This window comes from Oncorhynchus mykiss, chromosome 15, assembly GCF_057628025.1.
Source record: "Oncorhynchus mykiss isolate SJ-2025 chromosome 15, ASM5762802v1, whole genome shotgun sequence".
Taxonomy (NCBI): domain Eukaryota; kingdom Metazoa; phylum Chordata; class Actinopteri; order Salmoniformes; family Salmonidae; genus Oncorhynchus; species Oncorhynchus mykiss.
Window position 1 is genome coordinate 36,865,392 of NC_143036.1, and position 20,187 is coordinate 36,885,578.

Here is a 20,187-nt window from a genome sequence, read left to right on the forward strand (position 1 = left end):
GAGACCCTGAGTGAGGCAGAGATCAGGTAACTTCAGGCCAGGGTAGTGGACTGTAGATACAGAAAACAGCAACATGTGTGACTGTTGAAATAGGTTTTTATTTAGCTGCTTAATGTTATTAAAAGAACATTGAACTGCAAGAAACATTTAATCTTACAAATCTAGCTCAACGGTGAAAAACTGAAGACATTTCTGAATGGTTGAGAGAGAGAGTGAGGGATCCATTGAGGCCATGGGAAGTAACGCTGTGGCTTAATGTGAGGGTTGGGAGGCACTCATCTGTTTCTCCCCCTCCATCCTATATTGAGGATGGATATAATCCTGCAGTCAGTCTTTCTCAGCACCTGGTGATTACATCTCTCTTTTTCTCTCCCTCTGTATCTCTTGCTTTCTTTCTCTGGTTCTCTTTCTTACATACACTGTGTTGGCCACTGGATTTTTTTCACACTCACTTTCACTCGCTCTCCTTCCTCTCCTTTTTTGCTGTGAGGCGGCGGGATGGAGGAGGTTCGGCTGAATGTGTTTAATAACCATGGTAACCAGTAACTGTGTGTGTGTGTACCGTGTCGTTGGGATGTGTGTTCCGTGTAGTGGAACCGACCATTTCTCACCTTGTCTCATCGCTGTTATAGTGCACAGGAGAGAGCTAGGAGAGAGCCAGCCAAGGGATGGGCCCTGTTAAGTAGAGGGTTGTTGGAATTTACTGGGCCTGCCTGGCTGAGTCACGGAGCGTACAAGCTCCCCTCTGACACAGCAACACAGCTGGGTCTCACTATCACAGCCCTTTACACGCTCGGAAAAACTTTGACACTTAAGAAACTAACAGGAGAATTAAATTCCCCTAGACTGATACATCTGCTCAGTAAATAAAAGTTCCCTCTTTAGGGAGGTAAACAATGCCGTTAGGTGTTTTATAATCATACTCTCTCACTTCCTGTCAAAGAGAATGTGTTCCTACTCTGTCAACCTACCTGGTAAAATAAGGGTTAGTAATAATGATAATAACTAGGTGTATTTCTTTATTGTTTTAACTACTGACACGCCCTGTTGTGTACGTGCTTCAGGAAGCGAAGCCGAGCAGAGAGACAGAAGCGTTCCACTTCCTAAATGTGTCCTCGAGTTATGCTGTTTCCTACAGCCTTATTTAGCTCCTTAATTAGCCCTCATTAGTGGCGCAACGGCAGCAAATGTGATGCGGAGGAGAGAATATGCTCCCTAATAACGAATCTCATTTACTGGTGTATTAGGATATTAGTTCCCACAGTGGCCAGATTGTTCTTTCTTATCCAGAGAGGAGGTTGATCTCGGCCTGGAGTTTGAGGAGGCAGTGAGGCGTTTATGTTTGAAGTCTATTGCATTGGGATTGGTTGATTCTAGGGATACATCAGATGTACTAACTCACCTAGTTGTAGGTCACAGTTATAATGTATTACAATTGTGATGTTTTATAACAACGGAGAGGATCTTTGATGTCCCTTTCCTCATGTTCTTGTCCAAGTAGTTGCCTGTCCCTGTGTTTCAGTGAGGGAGGAGTGTGGTTCTGATGGGGAGGATGACGGCAGTACAGATGCTCTGGTGGAGGAGATACTGCAGCAGGGAGACACGACCATCATCTACCCAGAAGCCCCTGAGGACGAGCCCCGCCAGGGGACGCCCGAGGCCAGCGGACATGACGAGAATGGTAAAGACACACACACACACCTCACCTGCACACCTTTCTCACACACACACAACATACATACCTCACTTCATCACTCCTCTGCTTTGTACTGGTTCAAAGTACCAGTTTTCATTAAATAGTGTCACTGATTAGCCATAGATTCCACTCTGAGTCAAGCTCAGCACAGAGCAGGGGTAGCACACATCCCACAAAAAATACTTTGTACCTTGACACCCCCCCCCCCCCATCCCCTACAGGTTTGCCTCCAGGCAACACCTTGATTTGTTGTTCGGGCCTCTGTATCTCCCTCTAAAGGTGTTAACTCCCCCCACATTAACACACACACACACGCACACACACACACAGCTGTGAATGGACACAGACTGGGCTTTTATGGCCTAAGAGCTTTTGGCTGTTACCTGTCATCCCCAGAGAGTTTGAAAACAGCAACACCTGAGCAAATGTCTCACACCTGTGTCAGTGATGATTCACTGGTACCTGGGCGATAATGTGTGTGTGAGAGACATTATGTGTGGCCAGTAGGGAGGCTTAATACATCACCTGTTAACAGGTAATACTTTACCTGTGTGGGACACACTGGAGCAGGAAACAACCTTGGGGAACTGGAGCCCGGTGTCCATTATGTCTTCTCACCGTGTTCTACCGTGTCTCCAGCAGGCTTTTATTGGATGTCTGGGCATTCATTTGAAACCAGTGGGTGTTTTTTTAGAGAAAGATATAGGCTTAGATTTCCAATATTTCAAAGACATTACTCGTGTATACTAGTGCCGTTGATTGCACATTTACAACACCTACTATGTTATTAGTGAATTACCAACAGTATCCAGCTCGCTTGAATGCAAGTGAGAGTATGTTGCATCAGTCACGTAGTTAGTGTGGAAACTGTGAGTCTTAATAGAGGATCGCTTAGTACCTGGTGAAATAGGTTAAAAGAGAAAACAGTCCAGAGCTCCTGTGTCTATCAATCATCATAATCAAATGACCCGTACTATCTATTGACCCTCTGATTACTCTACAGACTAGCCCCCTTTCCATACTACACACACACACCCTTCTCTTTCACTCACTCACACACACTCCCCCTTCTCTTATACACACACACACACACTCACTCACTCACTCACTCGCTTACATGCTCCCTTCCTCTCGCTCTCCTCCCCCACCAGGCACTCCGGATGCGTTCTCACAGCTCCTCACCTGTCCCTACTGCTCCCGCGGCTACAAGCGCTACACGTCCCTGAAGGAGCACATCAAGCTGCGCCACGAGAAGAGCGAGGACAACTTCAGCTGCTCCCAGTGCAGCTACACCTTCGCCTACCGCACTCAGCTGGAGAGACACATGAGTGCCCACAAAGCTGGCAGAGACCAGGTACCTGGTAACATAACACTAGATATCTGCTGTTTGTCAACTACTACGTGCATGAAGATTATGTAGATAAAATGTAATGTGATGTGAAATTTGTGTCCAAAACCCAGGAAGTGGGAAAGTAGGTGTTGATCAGTATTCCCTCATAACTTCATTTTTTTTTTTGTTGAAATTTTGACCCTTTCATTTCCCAGGATTGGATTGGCCATTGTCCAATGTTACTCTTGCATACATTTTTACTAGTACAAAGTGAATTTTTGTGTGACTGACCATCCCCTCTCCCCTTTCTTCCTTTGTCTGACAGAGGCACATGACACAGTCGGGGGGCAACCGAAAATTCAAGTGCACTGAATGTGAAAAAGCATTTAAGTACAAGCATCACCTGAAGGAGCACCTACGCATCCACAGCGGTGAGTGGACCCCTCAGTCACCATGGCAGCCCTGTGTGTGTGTGTTTGTTTGTGTATGTGCGTGTGTATTCTTTAATGTGGAAAAGCGTTGGGGTAATTGTAGAAGTTAGTTACTATTGGCCACGCCATCCGCCCAGATGTTTCTGTTTCCGTCAAACAAATATTTATGTTTAGTAACTGTGTATTTATGTGTCCTTGATTGAGTTTCAGAGCATTGTGCTCTGTCCTGATGTGATATAATTGTGTTTGTGTTGGCGCACCGGCCAACAATTAAAGAGTATTTCCCAATGGTGCCATTACCTCAGCGTTTAAGCATTTTTGAAATGCATTAGACCCTTTTTCCCTGGGAGGTTTATTCATTTACTTCTGCTCCTAATGGAGGTCGTGTGTGTGTGTGTGTGCGTGTGTGCGTGTATGTGTATGTGTCTGTCCCTACAGGAGAGAAGCCATACGAGTGCTCCAACTGTAAGAAGCGTTTCTCCCACTCCGGTTCCTACAGCTCCCACATCAGCAGTAAGAAGTGCATCGGCGTGATCTCAGCAGTCAACGGCCGACCCCTGCCCGCCAAGGCCTCCCAATGCCCATCCCCAGCCATGCCCGCCTCGCCCTCCTCCACCACACGCATCCAGACCCGAGACAAACCCTTGCAGGAACAGCTACCCCTCAACCAGATCAAGAGCGAGCCAATGGACTACGAGTACAAGCCCATGGTAGTGTCTCCAGCAGCGGGGGCAACAGGAGTGAACGGTCACGGAGGAGGGGTGTTCAACGGGGGTGCGGCTGCCCCACTGCAGAGCGCGGTGCAGGCGATGATGCTCCCCACCATGGGCCTGGTCTCCCCGATCAGCATCAACCTGGCAGACCTACAGAACGTCTTGAAGGTGATTTGTGAATTTGTATATCGGATTAAAAATAGTACTCTGTATTTAGTGATGTATTTGTAATTCAAGTACAGGAGAGACTGACTGTATGAGAGACAGACTGCATCACTTCTTCTTTTTATAGGAAACATTAATGTGTTGAAAATCCCAAATGGTTTGCATAGTCAACTTACACACAGCCCTGACACACACACTTATCCCACCAGACATGCCACCAGGGGTCTTTTCACAGTCCCCAAATGCAGAACAAATTCAAGAAAGCGTACAGTATTATATAGACCAATTATTGCATTGAACTCCGTTCCATCTCATATTGCTCAAATGAGCAGCATACCTGGTTTTAAAAAAAACATAAAGCAACACCTCACAACGCCTCTCCCCTATTTGACCTAGATAGTTTGTGTGTATGTATTGATATGTAGGATACGTGTGCCTTTTTTAAATTGATGTAGTTTTGTCCTTGAGCTATGTCTATTAATGTATTGTATTATGTCATGTTTTGTGTGGACCCCAGGAAGAGTAGCTGCTGCTTTTGCAACAGTTAATGGTTATCATAATAAAATACCAAAATACAACTTTGAATTCATGAAATACTTGTAAAGTGCTTGTTGTTGCTATTTGTACAATGACTTATTAAACAATGCGCAAACCATTTTCATCTTAATCTTGGAAGGTGGCGGTGGACAGTAACATGATCAGACAGATGTTGGAGAACAATGCTAAGTCGGCGGGGACTGGCATGGGGGCGACAGGTGTTCCTCACCAGCAGCTCATCTCAGCCATCAGTCTGCCCATTATGGGTCAGGACGGCAACGCCACCAAGATCATCATCAACTACAGCCTGGACCCCAGCCAGACACAGACCCAGCTCACTGCCCAGAACCTGAAAAAGGAGCCCCCGACCCTGGCTACAACACCAGGCCAGGCTGCCACAGAGCCCTCCAGCAAGACCCAGCAGAAACTCCCAGAGGACCTGACAGTTAGCAGGCCCCCCAGGAGCAAAGAGGAGAAGATGGAAGAGGAGACTACTAAGACCTGCCTGCTTTGTAATGAGTGCCCCAATGGTCTGGACGCTCTCCACACACTCAAGCACTGTAAGAAAGCCTCGGGCCTCAGGATCAATGGGGACAAATCAAAGTCTGCCATCGATTCATTATTGTCTGAGGGGTTCGGGGATCAGCCCAAGAACCTTCTGTCCCTCCTCAAGGCCTACTTCTCCTTAAATGTTGAGCCCACCAAGGAGGAGCTCAGCAAGATCTCCGACTCGGTCAGCCTGCCTGCCGACGTAGTCAAGAAGTGGTTTGATAAGATGCAGAGTGGTCAGGTCTCACTAGGGGCCCCGACCCCTCCGTCTGAGGAAGAAGGGCCCTTGTCTGAGTGTCATGGGGCCATTGTTGTGTCCCCTAAAGTAAGATCAGAGCAGAACACAGAGAGCCCCACCCTGATGCAGTCCAGCCCAGCTGAGGCCACTCCGGCTGAGGTTAACGGCTCTGGGCCCTGCCCGGCCTCCCCTACACCACTAAACCTGACCACCGGGGGGGCCGTCCCAGCCAAACCCTCCTCCTCAGACAGCACGGAGGTCCCCTTGGACCTGTCGCTACCAAAGCCCCTCCGAGAGGAGACCGCTGCCACCGCGGCCTCTTACCAAGCCACTGTTTACTCCCATCAGGACGAACCCCTGAACTTGACGAAGACTTGCACAACCAAGAAAGAACTTCCGCTCTCTGCCGGCGCCGCAGGCCACCACATGACTAGCCAAACCTTGTCCTTTTACACCGCCGGCCCACAAAGTGCCAACCCCATCAGCATCATGACCACTCAGCTGCCCAGCGGGACCATCTATGCCATCACTGATCAGGGCAGCACGGGTGTGCCCTGCCTCCGGGCGCTCACCACCAATAACAACCAGACTATCCTCATCCCACAGTTGGCCTACACCTATACCACTACAGCTACAGCCAGCAGCCCTGCAGGGACAGAGACACAGGAGAAGACCACACTGCAGATCAACGGCATCAAGGTTTGTAAATCAGTGGATCAATCAATCCGTCAATCAATCCGTAATTTAAATATATTTGTTTAGCTCTTTTCACAGCAACAGTCACAAAGTTCTTTACAGTAACCCAGCTTAGACCCCTAAAGAGAAAGCAGCAGTTTACATTTACATTACATTTTGGTCATATACATTGCAGATGCATTGGAAATCCTCTGCTGTGTGTGTATGGCCTTAACTACATGTATTTGAATGTGTTTGCCGGTTCGAGAAAATGACCCTGTTATATGGAAACAGTCTAGCATGATCGGTATTGCAGGTGCATGACTGAGAATCATGTTCTCTTGCTTAAGTCTCTCCCCTGACTTGGCTCAGGTTTAGTGAGGGAGGAGGTGCTGGAAGAATGGGAAGTTCTGAGATGTAATCATTCCTCCTATTTTTCATTCTACCCGTGTCTTATTTGTTTTGAGTGAAACAACAAGGCCTCAACACTCAGTCTATTGCCCCTTTAGTGCTTCAATTCTTTTGGCTCTGTTCCACTGCAGCTCAGCCATACTGAGAAGGTTAAGCTCCACCTATCGAGCTGGGAACTCTCCCAGCTGAATGAATTTCTCTCCTGTAGCTCTGGGTGGAGGCGGTGGTGTTTTGGCACCACTGTCTGTCTCCTGTGATGAACTGTTTTGTTTCAGCGCTGGGAGGAGGAGGAGAGGGGGAAAGGTGGACAGGACTCTAGTGAGAAGACCTAGCTCTCCTCTCTTCTTGTTCACTCTCTCTCTCGTGCTCTCTCTCTCTTCCCTTCTTTCTCAGGGATGTAGGGAGAAATAGTAGAATGATATTAAGTGGGTATTCATGCTAGAGTATACTGCCAAACATTTGAAAATGTGAAATGACTAAAAGTGTTAGTGTCAAAATGTTTTGACAATGCTATACAACAGAGGAAAATGGCCTAATAAATTACTCTACATTATACAGAAAGTGCTGAATTCTGCCAGCAAACTCTAATACAGTGGTAAAGTCAGAGCCAGGACATGTAATGAATCCATAATGATGGATAGATGTGTGGGAGACATCACTCCCCGAGCACAGACCTGAGCTGCTGCTGCTGTCACGCAGCCAGAAGACATGAGGCAGCACTTACTGTAGAGACCTATTGATCTGTAGGAATCTGTTTAAACGCCCAGCCTCCTGTCTCACCATTGACTTGTTGTTGCATTATGCTTAACTATTAAGTCGATTGGCATAGAGCATGCCTTGTTAAAACCCATAACTGTACATAAAGCTATTATATACCAGTTCCTTAATGATGCTGCTGCCTGCCACACTTCCTCTTTCTCTCTGTGTCTCATTGCTGAATACTCAAAAGTTGTTGACTGTGTCCCAAATGGCACCCTATTCCCTATATAGTGCACTATTTTGATCAGAGCTGTATGGGTCCTTGTCAAAAGGGAATAGGATGCCGTGCCATTTGCAACTCAGCCGTAGCCTATGCTCATGAAAAGTTTTTACTCACCATTGATGAGTCATGATGAGGGTAAGGACTGGTTTTCAGGGCCAACACACCAAGTTGGGATGATGTCATCATGATGGTATTTTTCACTCAGCCAGTAAAAGATTAACTGTGAAATTGTTATGGCGAGGTTATGATTCCCTGAGAGCCATAAACAGGAAGTGGTATTAGTCAGCCTACCTACACCATCCCTTCCTGATACTCTCTTTTTCCTGGGAAACAGAATGACACACCAATGAACTACTTAAAACTAAATCAGTTATAAATTCATTTTAGCTCCATATCACTTATTTTTTATTATTGTCCTGCACATTTTGTTTGCTGTTTTAATCAGACATTGCTGTATTACTGTTAGAATTGATACTTAAAAACAGTAAACACTATATTACATACAGTACCAGTTAAAGGTTTGGACACACCTACTCATTCATGGGTTTTTCTTTATCTTACTATTTTCTACATTGTAGAATAATAGAGAAAACATCAAAACTGTGAAATAACACATATGGAATCATGTAGTAACCAAAAAAGTGTTAAACAAATTATTAAAAGTAGCCACCCTTTGCCTTGATGACAGCTTTGCTCACTCTTTGCATTCTCTCAACCTGCTTCACCTGGAATGCTTTTCCAACTGTCTTGAAGGAGTTCCCACATATGCTGAGCATTGGCTGCTTTTCTTTCACTCTGCGGTCCAACTCATCCCAAACCTTCTCAATTTGTTTGAGGTCGGGTGATTGTGGAGGCCGGGTCATCTGATGGAGCACTCCATCACTCTCCTTCCTGGTCAAATAGCCCTTACACAGCCGGGAGGTTTGTTGGGTCATTGTCCTGTTGAAAAACAAATGATAGTCCCACTAAACGCAAACCAGATGGGATGGCGTATTGCTGCAGAATGCTATGGTAGCCATGATGGTTAAGTGTGCCTTTAATTCTAAATAAATCCCAGACAGTGTCACCAGCATAGCACCATCACACCTCCTTCTCCATGCTTCACAGTGGGGACTGCACATGCAGAGATCATCCGTACACCTACTCTGCATCTCACAGAGACATTACGGTTGAAACCGATTTCCACTGGTCTAATGTCCATTGCTTGTGTTTCTTGGCCTAAGAAAATATATTTTTCTTATTGGTGTCCTTTAGTAGTGATTTCTTTGCAGAAATTTGACCATGAAGGCCTGATTCACGCAGTCTCCTGTGAACACTTTTGATGTTGAGATGTGTCTGTTACTTGAACTCTGTGAAGCGTTTATTTAGGCTGCAATTTCAGAGGCTGGTAACTCTAATGAACTTATCCTCCACAGCAGAGGTAACTCTGGGTCTTCCTTTCCTTTGGTGGTCCTCATGAGAGCCAGTTTCATCATAGCGCTTGATGGTTTTTGCGACTGCACTTGAAGAAACTTGAAAAGTTCTTTAACATTTTCCATATTGACTGACCTTCATGTTTTAACCTCACTGGGATATGTAGGACGCTAGCATCCCACCTGGCCAAAAGCAAGGGAAATTGCAGAGCGCCAAATTCAAATAAATTACTATAAAAATCAAACTTTCATTAAATCACACATGCAAGATAGCAAATTAAAGCTACACTTGTTGTGAATCCAGCCAACATGTCAGATTTCAAAAAGGCTTTTCGGCGAAAGCAAACAATGCTATTATCTGAGGATAGCACCTCCGTAAACAAAGAGAGAAAAGCATATTTCAACCCTGCAGGCATGACACAAAACGCAGAAATAAAAATATAATTCATGCCTTACCTTTGAGCTTCTTTTGTTGGCACTTAACATCACAAATGGGCCTTTCGTTCGATTAATTCCATCGATATATATCCAAAATGTTCATTTATTTGGAGCGTTTGATCCAGAAAAACACCAGTTCCAACTTGTGCAACGTGACTACAAAATATCTCAAAAGTTACCTGTAAACTTTGCCAAAACATTTCAAACTACTTTTGCAATGCAACTTTAGGTTTTTAAACAAGAATTTGTTCTTAACTGACTTGCCTAGTTAAATAAAGGTTGTTGTTTTTTTAAAGCTGGTTGAGAGAATGCAAAGACTGTGAAAATCTGTCAACAAGGCAAAGGGTGGCTACTTTGAAGAATCTCAAAGATATCTATTTTTATTTGTTTAACTCTTTTTTTTGGTTACTACATGATTCCATATGTGTTATTTCATAGTTTTGATGTCTTCACTATTATTCTACAATGTAGAAAATAGTCAAATTAAAGCAAAACCCTTGAATGAGTAGGTGTGTCCAAACTTTTGACTGGTACTGTATATTCACGTAAATTACATATCTATAAGTAAGATGGCGCCAACAGAGATGGCAGGATCGCGACTAGCTCTTAGGAAACTTAGTTTTTTTTACTTACAATTTTTTTGCATTTTTAGCTCAGGAAATGTTTAGTTTTATTACATACAGCCGGGAAGAACTATTGGATATCAGAGCAGCGGTAACTCATCAGAACTACCGGCATTACAACTTCCCTGTATCAAATCCTTTATTCACTCTCCTCAGAGCAATTTTTAATTTTATTTAACCTTTTATATAGCTAGGCAAGTCAGTTAAGAACAAATTCTTATTTACAATGACAGCTTACCAGGGAACAGTGGGTTAACTGCCTTGTTCAGGGGCAGAATGACAGATATGTTGCCTTGTCAGCTCGGGGATTCGATCCAGCAACCTTTCGGTTACTGGCCCAATGCTCTAAACACTAGGCTACCTGCGTTGAACTTGTTCAATTGAACTTATTCCAGAGGCCAAGCCAAAACATCGCCGGCGGAGGAGAGGCAATCGAGGCAGCCTGCTGGTTCGATTTAGGAGGTGCGCACATCACCCACCACTTCTGAGTATATTACTCGCTAATGTTCAGTTTTTGGATAACAAAGTTGATGAGCATGGAGCAAGGATTTCTTTCCGGAGAGACATTGGGGCCTGTAACATCCTTTGTTTCACGGAAACATGGCTCTCTCTGGATAGTCTGTCGGAGTCGGTAAAGCCAGCAGGATTCTCAGTACATTGCTCATACAGGAATAAATATCAGAAGGGCGGAGGGGTGTGTCATGATTAATGACTCACGGTGTAATTCTAGAAACATACAGGAACTTAAACCTTTCTGATCTCCCCATCCCGGATCCGGGATCGTGAATACAGACTCAAGCTCATTACCATAATGCAACGTTAACTATTCATGAAAATCGCAAATGAAATGAAATAAATATGCTAGCTCTCAAGCTTAGCCTTTTGTTAACAACACTGTCATCTCAGATTTTCTAAATATGCTTCTCAACCATTGCAAAACAAGCATTTGTGTAACAGTATTGATGGCTAACATAGCATTTAGCGTAGCATTTAGCATTACTATTCAGCTGGCAACATTTACACAAAAAAACAGAAAAGCATTCAAAAAAATCATTTACCTTTGAAGAACTTCAGATGTTTTCAATGAGGATACTCTCAGATAGCAAATGTTCAGTTTTTCCTGAAAGATTATTTGTTTAGGACAAATCGCTCCGTTTTCTGCGTCACGTTTAGCTATGAAAAAAACCCTGTATCCAGGATTGTGTAAATCTATCAGCAAGCTCATTAGCATAACACAACGTTAACTATTCATGAAAATCGCAAATGAAATGAAATAAATATGCCATCTCTCAAGCTTAGCCTTTTGTAAACAACACTGTCATCTCAGATTTTCAAAATATGCTTCTCAACCATAGGAAAACAATCATTTGTGTAAAAGTAGCTAGCTAGCGTAGCATTTAGCATTAGCATTTAGCGTTAGCATTAGCGTTAGCATCCAGCATGCAACATTTCAACAAAAACATAAAAGCCTTCAAATAAAATCATTTACCTTTGAAGAACTTCAGATGTTTTCAATGATGAGACTCTCAGTTAGATAGCAGATGCTCAGTTTTTCCAAAAAGATTCTTTGTGTATTAGAAATAGCTCCGTTTTGTACATGACATTTGGCTACCAAAAAAAAACGAAAATTCAGTCCTCAAAACGCGAACTTTTTTCCAAATTAACTCCATAATATCGACTGAAAACATGGCAAACGTTGTTTAGAATCAATCCTCAAGGTGTTTTTCACATATCTCTTCGATGATATATCGTTCGTGGAAGCATGGTTCCCCCTCTCAATCAAATGGAAAAATAATTGCACATGGCTTTGCGCACCAGTTTCGACGCAGGGCACCAGGCGGACACTTGGAAAATGTGGTCTCTTATGGTCAATCTTCCAATGATATGCCTACAAATACGTCACAATGCTGCTGACATCTTGGGGAAACGGCAGAAGGTCTAAGCTTATTCCTGTCGCATTCACAGCCATATAAGGAGACATTAGAAAACAGAGCTTCAGAAATTCTGCTCATTTCCTGTTTGACGTATCATCTTGGTTTCGCCTGTAGAATGAGTTCTGGGGCACTTACAGACAAAATCTTTGCAGATTCTGAAACTTCAGAGTGTTTTCTTTCCAAAACTGTATATGCATATGCATAGTCGAGCATCTTTTCGTGACAAAATATCGCACTTAAAACGGGAACGTTTTTTATCCAAAAATGAAATAGCGCCCCTAGAGATGCAACTGTTTAAGTCCTTTTCTTCACCCGACCTAGAATACCTCACAATTAAATGCCGACCATATTATCTCCCAACAGAATTCTCCTCCGTCATCGCCACGGCCCTTTATATCCCACCTCAAGCCGTTACCTCGACGGCCCTCAAAGAACTTCACTGGACTTTATGCAAACTGGAAACCACATATCCTGAGGCTGCCTTTATTGTAACTAGGGATTTAACAAAGCAAATCTGAGGACAAGGCTGCCGAAGTTCTATCAACATATCGACTGTACTACTCGCGCTGCTAAGACTCAACCATTCCTATTCAAACTTACATAATGCTTACAAGGCCCTCCTCCGCCCTCCTTTTGGCAAATTTGACCACGACTCCATCCTGCTCCTCCCGTCCTTTTGGCAGAAACTCAAACAGGAAGTACTCGTGCTTTGAACTATTCGACGTTGGTCTGACTAATCAGAATCCACGCTTCTGGATTGTTTTGATCACTTGGACTGGGATATGTTCCAGGTAGCTTGTGAAAATAATCTAGACGCATACACTGATTTTATAAGGAAGTGTAGAGGAGACTATTAAAACTTACCCTAACCAGAAACCGTGCATAAATGGTAGCGTTCGTACGAAACTGAAAGCGCGAACCACCGCATTTAACCATAGCAAGGTGACTGGTAATATGGCAGAATATGAAGTGTATTTATTCACTCTGCAAGGCAATCAAACAAGCTAAACGGCAGTTTAGAGAAGAAGTGGAGTTGCAATTCAAAGGCTCAGACACGAGACGTATGTGGCAGGGATGACAGACTATCACGGACTACATCTAGGAAAACCAGCCACGTTGCCGAGACCGACGTCTTGCTTCCGGACAGGCTAAACACATTCTTCGCCCGCTTTGAGGATAACACAGTGCCACCGACGCGACCTGCTACCATGGACTGTGGGCTCTCCTTCTCCGTGGCCAACGTGAGTAAAACATTTAACCGTGTTTACCCTCGCAAGGCTGCCGGCCCAGACGGCATCCCTAGCCGCGTCCACAGAGCATGCGCAGACCAGCTGGCTGGTGTGTATACGGGCATATTTAATCTCTCCCTATCCCAGTCTGCTGTCCCCACATGTTTCAAGATGGCCACCAATGTTCCTGTACCCAAGAAGGCAAAGGTAACTGAACTTAATGACTATGCCCAGAAGCACTCACCTCTGTCATCATTAAGTGCTTTTTAAGGAATGGATCACTAGTCACTTTAATAATGTTTACATATCTGGCATTACTCATCTCATATGTATATACTGTATTCTATACTATTCTATGGTATATTAGTCTGTTCCGCTCTGACATCGCTCGTCCGTATGTATATAGTCTTAATTCATTCCTACTTAGCTTTTTGTGTATTGGGTATATGTTGTGCAATTTGTTAGATATTACTGCCCTGTCGGCGCTAGAAGCACAAGCATTTCGCTACACCCGCAACATCTGCTAATCAATTGTATGTGACCAATAAAATTTGATTTGATGTTATTCCCTTCTATCCCAAGGAGGAGAGGCAGAACATCAGCTCAGACCGTTATAATAATCACGTCTTTCTAATACATTATATAACATATACTCAGTTTCTTAGGTACACCAATCTAGTACCAGGTCGAACCCCCCTTTGCCTTCAGAACAGCCTGAATTCTTCGGGACATGGATTCTCAGTTAGAATCAAAGGACCAAATGTGTACCAGGAAAACATTTCCCACACCATTACAAAACTGTCACCAGCCTGTAACGTTGACAATAGGCAGGATGGGGCCATGCTGCTTACACCAAATCCTTTTTCTGCTTTTATCATGACGCATCAGAAACTGGGAGTCCAGTGTTGGTGATCGCATGCCCACTGGAGCCTCTTCTTCTTGTTTTTAGCTGATAGGAGTGGAATCCGGTGTGGTCGTCTGCTGCAATAGCCCATCCATGACAAGAACCGGCGAGTTCTGTGTTCCGAGATGCCGTTCTGCACACCGCTGTTTTACTGTGCCGCTATCCGCCTGTTAGCTTGCATGATTCTTGGCATTCTCCTTCGACCTCTCATAATTAAGCTGTTTTTTCCCACATAACTGCCGCTGACTGGATGATTTTTGTTTGTCGCATCATTCTCGCTAACCCTAGACACTGTCGTGCGTGATATGCCCAGGAGGCTGGCCGGTTGTGACATACTGGAACCTGCGGCTGGCACCGACGATCATACCATGCTCAAAGTTCCTTAGGTCACTCGTTCTACTCATTCAAATGTTCAATCAAACAGTAACTGAATGCCTGGCTGGAGTCCCCCAAAAATATTTTTACCCCCTCAGCTATTGCGCCAGGGAATCCCCATCGAAACCGGATGCAGTTTGATTGCCATCTTCAGTTTAGGTCCAATTCACTTACCTTGCCCCCTCGATTTAGCTCGAGGGAGCGAGTGAACAACTTTGGTCACTTGTGGGGTTGATATGACCCACAATTCAATGTAGCAAACCCACAATTAAAAGTAGCAAACTGTAGTCACATGTCAAACTCTGGTGGCCGCAAAGTGTCAAATTAATCAACAATGCTGCATTTTCGGCATGTCAAAAAAATGTATGAAGCTAGCTTGCTAAAAAATATATATAGACATGGAGTTTACCATTGGCAAATTGGCTTATAAAACGTAGCTAGATTCATAAACATATTTTGGGGAATTCTGAAATGTATTGGAATAAATTACCAAAATATAAAACTAGCTAGCCAGCTGTGGGTAACTGTAGCTAGCTACCTGACAGGAGTGCTAGCAAAATATGTTAGCTTACTAGGAGGTACATTAATAGCTTTAGGTTGGTTGTTTTTAAAGCTCAACTTCCAGATTTACACCAAGGACGTTACCGCTCCGATCATCATTCTCCCTCGCTTGGCAAGGGACATTTAAGGTACACTCGGAATGTGACGATATTAAACATCATTACAGGTGCAGAGGGCTGTCTACTTTGAGTTTGAAATGCAGTCCCTGTCAGCCTGCTTTTATATAGCAAGCCACAGCCACATGACTCACTGTCTGTAGGAGCGAACCATTTTTATGAATGGGGTGTTGTACCTAATAAAATGGCCGAGTGTATATTCACATGTATTTCTATTTGTTGTTCAGGAGGAGCGTCAGGACACAAGCTCAGAGGGCGTGTATACCATGGAGGAGCAGAATGACTCAGACACCACCCCTTCCAGGAATAAGATGAGGAAGACGGAGAGTGGGTTGTACGCCTGCGACCTGTGTGACAAGATCTTCCAGAAGAGCAGCTCTCTGCTCCGACATAAATACGAACACACAGGTACGTCGGGGACTAGAGCAATCAAATCTGGGTCATGTTCTTTAGGGTGCAACGTAGTGAATCACTTTGCAACTGAAAGTGAACGCGAGTGTTTGTTATTGGTTAAAGTTTAGATAGTACCTCCCTGTTTCAGACTGTTTTCTTCCATTTCATACCTACTGATTATCATCCTTACTGCACCTCCCCAGGGAAACCTCAGGGAAATATGAGGCAAAGTGAAACTGAAGGGGGTAATTTCAGAAATCACACACTGACTGACTACTATTGTGTATTGCAGAAGGGTGGAGGACACCTCCAATACACATACACACAATATTGGGTAGCTATTATCCAATACACACACAAACACATACACAGACTCCTTCAAACACACACACGCTGTAAAGCCTGGGAATTGCTTGCCGCCAAGTTCCCCCTGCCAACGACATTACCTTCCCATATGAAATGTTGGAGGGATGTTGCAAAAGAGCTCTGTTAGTAATTTTACATGAGAACATGGGTAGTGTTGTGGCCAAGCACAGGTCAACCCACTCTGAGGCGTTCTGTCTTTATGACTTTGATACCTGGCGTAGAACCACAGTTTTACATCCAAGTGACTTCACTTAGCCTGGAACTACCCGTTCCTCTCGTTGGTGTAATGTTCAGCCTTCAACCCTGAAGCATTTCTGGTCGGATTGCTCTTTTGTTGTGTGTTGTTTTAAGATATTTCCCATGGATACGTGATGATAAATAATATAGATTTCACCGACCTTTGGCGCTATAGTATAAACCGTTTCACAAGCACAACTGTCTGGGGAATTAAAACAATTTGACAGGAGAAGATTTCACTCAACAATAATCCTGCCCTGAATGATTTATCTATTTCTGTCTGAGATATCTTTTTATTTACTGTATATTTATTTTCTCCCGTGCTACAGGCAAGAGACCCCACGAGTGTGGCATCTGCAGGAAGGCCTTCAAACACAAGCACCACTTGATAGAACACATGCGTCTCCACTCCGGAGAGAAACCCTACCAGTGCGACAAGTGTGGCAAGCGCTTCTCTCACTCAGGCTCTTACTCCCAGCACATGAACCACCGCTACTCCTATTGCAAGAAGGAGGCGCAGGGAGGAGGTCAGGGAGGTGTAGGCGAGGAAGTGCTGGAGATTCAGAGCCCCGTGGGGTTGGGCCTGGGAGGGGAGCAGCCGGAGCAGTCAGACAGCAGGCCCACCTCCTCCCCTCCCTCCCACCTGGACTCGGACGAGCGAGGGAGCAGCACCAGAGAGGAGGAGGAGGAGAGTGATGAGGAGGACATGGAGACAGTGGCAGGGGAGGCGGTGGAGGGAGATCCGGACAGCGTTCTGGATATGGATGATATACAAGTGGTACGGATAGGAGATGAGGGAGGGGAAGAGGAGGAGGAGGAGGAGGAGAGAGAGGAGGAGGGGGAAGACACTGGTCATGAGGGGGGAGAGAATGCAGAAGAGGAAGAGCAAGGAGTGAAGAGAATAGTGGTAGGGGGTGAAGAGGAGGAAGGAGAAGAAGAAGAAGAGGAGGGGTTAGTGGGGGTTGAAGTAAAGGAAGAGCAGGAAGAAAAGGAGGTTACAGGGGAAAAGGCACATACAAGGCAAGAGGAGGTGAAGGAGAACCGTGAGAAAGAGGAGGAACATGGAGGAGAGAAGGAAGTGGAGGAGGAGCAGTCAGAGCAGGCTCAGGAGGAGGTGAAGGAGGAGACAATGGACACAGAGGAAGCGGTGACCTCAGAGGAGAAGGAAGAATCAGGGGAGGTCATGAAAGAGAATGAAGGTGAAACAAACGGGAACACTGTTTCAGAAGACTAGAACCAAACACCGACCAGAGCAAAAGGAGATAAACAAAATAAAACAGGGAGGAAGCAGACCTGTGTTTCTTCCTCTATGAAATGGAAGGATCTGTTTTCTCCCCATGACGTTGGGGGAAAGGAAAGGGATAACGTTTGGGTTGCTCTGACGGATGCTGCATTTCAGTTCACTACTGTGTATGAATCCAGGTGTGCCTGAAAAAAATACTAGTGACTTATTCCACAGAAGGAGAAACCATTTTCAGTGTTAGAAAATGTATTTGTAAAAATCAAAAACAAAGTTTAAAGACAAAAAATGCATCATACGGACTTTGTAAGCTAGAACCGACACGTTTTGGATAATGTTTTATTACTAAAACAACCTTGGGTCATTTCTTTTTATCAGTGTTATCATTCATATTTTAACCTTTAAAACGCTGTACAGTTGGGAGAGATTTCTATACCTTTTTATTGCCAATGAACAAAAAAAATCTGTATTTTATTAAGTTGGAGGGGAGAAAAAAGATCCTGTGCACTACAAGTGGCTTGGTTTACTTATGGCTCTAACAGTTATGTGTTGTCTACCTTTCAGTATTATCGCACTAGACCTACAGCATACAGCATCAGCACGTTAGCTGATAATGTTAGCATACCTTTTGTTTGTTTTACATGGATTGTGAGCCTTAAAGATAAACTGTTGTACGGTGATGAAGTTCAGCCATGATGTTCCAGTAGTTGATTATTACCTTATAGATGAAGACGTCAAGGGGAGTATGGAAGGAGGTACATAAGTCTGCAATGACACATTGTTCTAATTGTTTTGTTAGTTTGTTTGTTCATTTAATAAATCATTACTGAATCAGATCAAGCAGAAGAATAAAGAAGAACATTCATGATCTAGGCCTAGTAAGTAGAGATCATTTGACCCTTAAGCCCTGGACCCTATTCCCACTCCCAGCCTTATGCAAAACAATTTTTTTTTTTTTTAAATACACCATGCATATCAAAAGTGCCATTGCATACTGCTATTTCTCCTTAGCAGCTGTTGTCAGGTTGTTTCAAGGCCCAGATTTGATAGTAGCTCAAACATGTCAACTCTTTCAGCTGATCTACTGTTTTTGGCTCACTACCACTAGTCCTGATGTTGTAGAAGATAGCATTACCATGACTTATAATTTAGACCGGAATTCTATATTTGAGAAAAAAATCTGCCTCTTTTATAATCAGAGCAATCAATGGCAAAAAGGACTTGTAACGGGATGATGAAACATGATTTTGAAGTATTTCCTGCCTTGAAATGTATCCTTTTCCCCAGTCCAGTCCCAGTGCACTTGTTTAACACTTGTGAAACTCTCTCTCTCTCTTCAGGTAACAAAAGTAGGCAAATATGATACCAGAATGGTTATTCAGACAATATTTTTTACCTGTCAGTATTATTTTGTTGTTGATGTTTTTTTGTATATGTTAAATGTGTGTACTGTATGTTTTCAGCAATGTCGGTATTATTACCATTCCCAATGATATGGGTTATTTGTTTAGTTCTAGAAAACTTTTGTATTTATGTGTCTTATTTTTTATATTTCTTTATGGTTATTTATTACAGTGTAGTGTACAATACTGTAGTTTGTATTAATACAATAATATATTTTAGTATGAAAATCATTTGAAAGGTAAAATGACTACAACAAAGCTGGAACATAAAAAAAGTCTGGCATTTTGAAGTATGTTTTAGAACAAAAATAAAAATGTACTGCTATCTCAAGTTGTCAACACACCCCACAAGCAGGAAATTGGAACATGTCACCTTCCTGCATCCATTAATTCTCATGTTAGTTTTTACCTTTTGCCCACTTTAATATGAAGCTACTGAAACTCTTTGAGAACTAACTGTATGTCTAATAGCATGAGTGTGCTGTTGTATTGACAGATGATCCTTAACCATGAATCTGTCCTTTTGCCAAGCCAAAATAATATTGACCTTTTTTGTTTTATTTGTGCCAATTTGTTATTTTGTATGTCTGCTACGTCAAGGCCACAACCTCTTTTTATATGTCCCTGTTTTAATCCACATTCATTTTTATAGTGATAGTTTGTGCTTTTGTTTTTTTTATGACTCCCCATCTCACAATAAAATACATCAATTACATACCCCTTGTTTGTTGATCTATTTCTTATATTAGCTTGCGAAATAAAGCTTTAGGCTTTTTGCCCTCTGTCATTATTGCATGTGCGATAGAACAGCAGCACGTGTACTGCAATTGTTTTTACCACGAAGCGACACATTCCCCAGCTCTGCTCTGTCAACCAAACAAAAACAACGGCCGTCAGGCAGACAGTGGCGCTGATTCCCACACTGCCGATTCCATCTTTAAAGTTTGCAGAGATTGTAATCAAGGTAAACGCTGCAGATGTAGGCTCAATTGAAAATGACCTTTCAATGTCAAGCATGCTATAGCCATCTATTTACCACCACAAACTGATGCTGGCACTAACATGCTGACCACACCGCTCACGTCGCGACCATAATTCTACCCCCTTGATTCCTGCTTACAAGCAAACATTAAAGCAGAAAGTACCCGTGAATACGTAAGTGCTCAGATGATGTGGATTCTAAGCTACAGGACTGTTTTGCTAGCACAGACTGGAATATGTTCCGGGTT

At 43.6% G+C, this 20,187-nt stretch overlaps 1 protein-coding gene across 3 annotated transcripts in view; it reads left to right on the forward strand.

Moving 5' to 3' along the window:
• Window positions 1–19,673, forward strand: part of LOC110490024 (zinc finger E-box-binding homeobox 1) — a 90,756-nt gene extending 71,083 nt beyond the window's left edge. For all 3 annotated transcript variants that reach the window (XM_021563110.3, XM_090199957.1, XM_036944311.2), the window contains exons 3-9: window positions 1,523–1,681; window positions 2,848–3,050; window positions 3,352–3,457; window positions 3,896–4,338; window positions 5,012–6,358; window positions 15,547–15,727; window positions 16,645–19,673. In XM_021563110.3, the coding sequence (XP_021418785.3) occupies window positions 1,523–1,681; window positions 2,848–3,050; window positions 3,352–3,457; window positions 3,896–4,338; window positions 5,012–6,358; window positions 15,547–15,727; window positions 16,645–17,549 (3,344 nt within the window). In that variant the 3' untranslated portion in view covers window positions 17,550–19,673. The remainder of the gene's footprint in view (window positions 1–1,522; window positions 1,682–2,847; window positions 3,051–3,351; window positions 3,458–3,895; window positions 4,339–5,011; window positions 6,359–15,546; window positions 15,728–16,644) is intronic.
• The last annotated feature ends 514 nt before the right edge of the window (window positions 19,674–20,187 follow it).